At 44.5% G+C, this 2,436-nt stretch overlaps 1 protein-coding gene across 1 annotated transcript; it reads right to left on the bottom strand.

Moving 5' to 3' along the window:
• Nucleotides 1-394: 394 nt before the first annotated feature.
• LOC146723070 (uncharacterized) lies at nt 395-1,546 on the bottom strand. Its single transcript, XM_085483216.1, has one exon. The coding sequence runs from the start codon at nt 1,510-1,512 to the stop codon at nt 415-417; it is 1,098 nt and encodes a 365-aa protein (XP_085339342.1). The 5' UTR covers nt 1,513-1,546; the 3' UTR covers nt 395-414.
• Between the last annotated feature and the right edge of the window lie 890 nt (nt 1,547-2,436).

Below are 2,436 nucleotides of genomic sequence, written 5' to 3'. Positions count from 1 at the left end.
TTACGCGGATTGCTAAATTTTTAAGCTGTTCGGCGAACCATGCGACGCAATCGACACTACGGCGGGAATTGTACGCGGACAACGAACTGTCGTACGAACACTGTACATAGTATGCGATGCTGAACACTTGATGGTGTTGATGATTTTTGGCATCTTCGGTCTTTGCCAAAACACACTCGAGGTCGGCGTACACTACAAACGGCAGCCGCTCTTTCCTCGTGTAGTTGTCGAAGCTGAGCCACTTGTCCTTGTCGCTCGGCAACCGGATAGCGCAGTCGTTCAGTTTCCCGCAATCTTCCGTATGCGCCTGCAACTGGTCCTCAGAATAGAAATAATGTAGGCATCTGTAAAAAAAAATAAAAATAAAAAATTTAATTAGAAATATTTTAAATATAATTTAAGTTTACTATATACTTACCGATCGCAAATAAATTTTCTACATTTGTGTTTGCTCAGTTGCGAGCTCACGAGACGAGACAGATTTTTTATGCACGCGAAATGCCCGTGTTCGTCCTCCACGTACAGCAGATTGACGTGCCTGTCCTTTTTTTCCGAAAGACGCAACGGGACAATGTTCTCGTTCTCGATGATGTACACATTCACGGAGATGTCGTTTGCAAGTTCAAACTTTTTAATTTGATTCACAGTCACTGGAAACTCAATGTTTTGGAGATTCAGCACTGTTGTGTAATGTGGATAAGAGGATTCTCGACCCGTGTTTCTTTCAGCAGGGTAAAGAGCGGCCACCACCGACCATGCGAAACACGCTTTGTCCGCTGATTGCACATTAACCACCGCTCTCTTTGCCATAATTTTTTGCGGTAATTTGACATGACATCCCGCGCGCATTGGATTGTACTTATTTACATTCACTGTCAAATCTATTATCCGCGACAATGCCCAGCCGCTATCGCGTTCCTGGAACTCTTCTAGCGATGCTAGCGTGGGCTCGATTACGCGGCGCTCGTACCACTCGCGTACATCGGACGTGCGAAAGAGTTCAAAGATTCTCGTGTTAATACTTTTATTGGCGCGCTTGTCACCGGACACAAATTCACCGTTGAAAACAGTGTTCACTTTTACACTGATGTGTCTCTGCAGCACATTCTCCACGTTCTCGACTACAATGTCTGCGGCATTTTCCAAAAACTGACGCGGTTCGATGTGGTCTGCGTTAATTACCACGCCGGTCAGTATACGGCTATCGAACGCCGTATCGATTTCGCGCCAAACTAGTCTTTGCGCGTTATTGCCGCCGCCACTGAATCCGCCGCCACTAGGCATGGATTCACCGACATACCGTCTCTGCAAGCGCACCTTTGCACCCTCGAATCGCGCTATTCTCGCCACCAGAGATTGTCTATGTCCAATCGAGAGACGCGGACGCTTGGCACGGCTGCGTTCTTCCAGCTCTTCGATAAATTCTTCGCACTCTTGCAGCCATCCGAAATATTCGCCCAAGTTAGCAACTTGGCGGGAACGCTCCAACAGGTCGCGCTCAACGTTCTCCATTTTTTGTAAAAAATTCACTTTTTTCACACTTATTACAAAAAACAACTTCTTTGCACACTAAACTTTTTTTTCTTGCACCTCGAATGAAGCGTGCGCTCGCCAGTGGTACTATGGTCCGGCAGCTGCATCGGTCCTCATTATATATCCCGATCATCCCTTTGTTCGTGGGGATGATGATGCAATTGTTAATTCGCGAGAAATATTTGTGTGATATCTTCGGAGAAAATTTAGATATCGCTGATAATTCTTAGAAATACATAGATAAATTTCACCCCGTCGGCAAGACACGCCGGATCGGATTGACATGTCGCAACCTGTACGGATCAACCCGCTTGATTGTCGGCAAACCTTTTGTTTTTAGTAATTCGCAGAATTATCTTATCTTCGGAGAAAACTTAGATATCCGATTGTCGGCGCTCGGCTTGGATTTGGATTTTGCGGCAGCCATTCGCAGAATTTTTATCTTATCAAATTTAGATGAAGAAACGCAACCCCCTTAGTAATAGATATCCGATTGTCGGCGCTCGAAATGCGGCAGCCATTCGCAGAATTTTTATCTTATCAAATTTAGATGAAGAAACGCAACCCCCTTAGTAATAGATATCCGATTGTCGGCGCTCGGCCTGAAACGGCGGCAGCCATTCGCAGAATTTTTATCTTATCTTCGGAGAAAATTTATGAAAACTTTGATACCGCTCATAGACGCAGCGTATCTTTGATACCTTTCAAAGACGCCGCTTATCTTGGATTCGAAAACTTAGCTTATCTTATCTTGGATTTTCGGAGAAAATTTATGAAAACTTTGATACCGCTCAAAGACGCCGCTTATCTTATCTTATCTTGTTTATGAACATATCAGGTAACATGATCCCCTTATCTTATCTTGTTTATGAATATATCAGGTAACATGATCCCCTTATCAGG

Source organism: Nylanderia fulva, unplaced genomic scaffold (assembly GCF_048542155.1).
Source record: "Nylanderia fulva isolate GAGA-0341 unplaced genomic scaffold, ASM4854215v1 Scaffold238, whole genome shotgun sequence".
NCBI classification, from domain to species: Eukaryota; Metazoa; Arthropoda; class Insecta; order Hymenoptera; family Formicidae; genus Nylanderia; species Nylanderia fulva.
This window is presented reverse-complemented; position numbering and strand designations above follow the sequence as displayed.

What these genes read in the sequence shown, in the direction of transcription:
- LOC146723070 (XM_085483216.1), bottom strand. Translation starts at nt 1,512, where the DNA reads ATGGAGAACGTTGAGCGCGACCTGTTGGAGCGTTCCCGCCAAGTTGCT.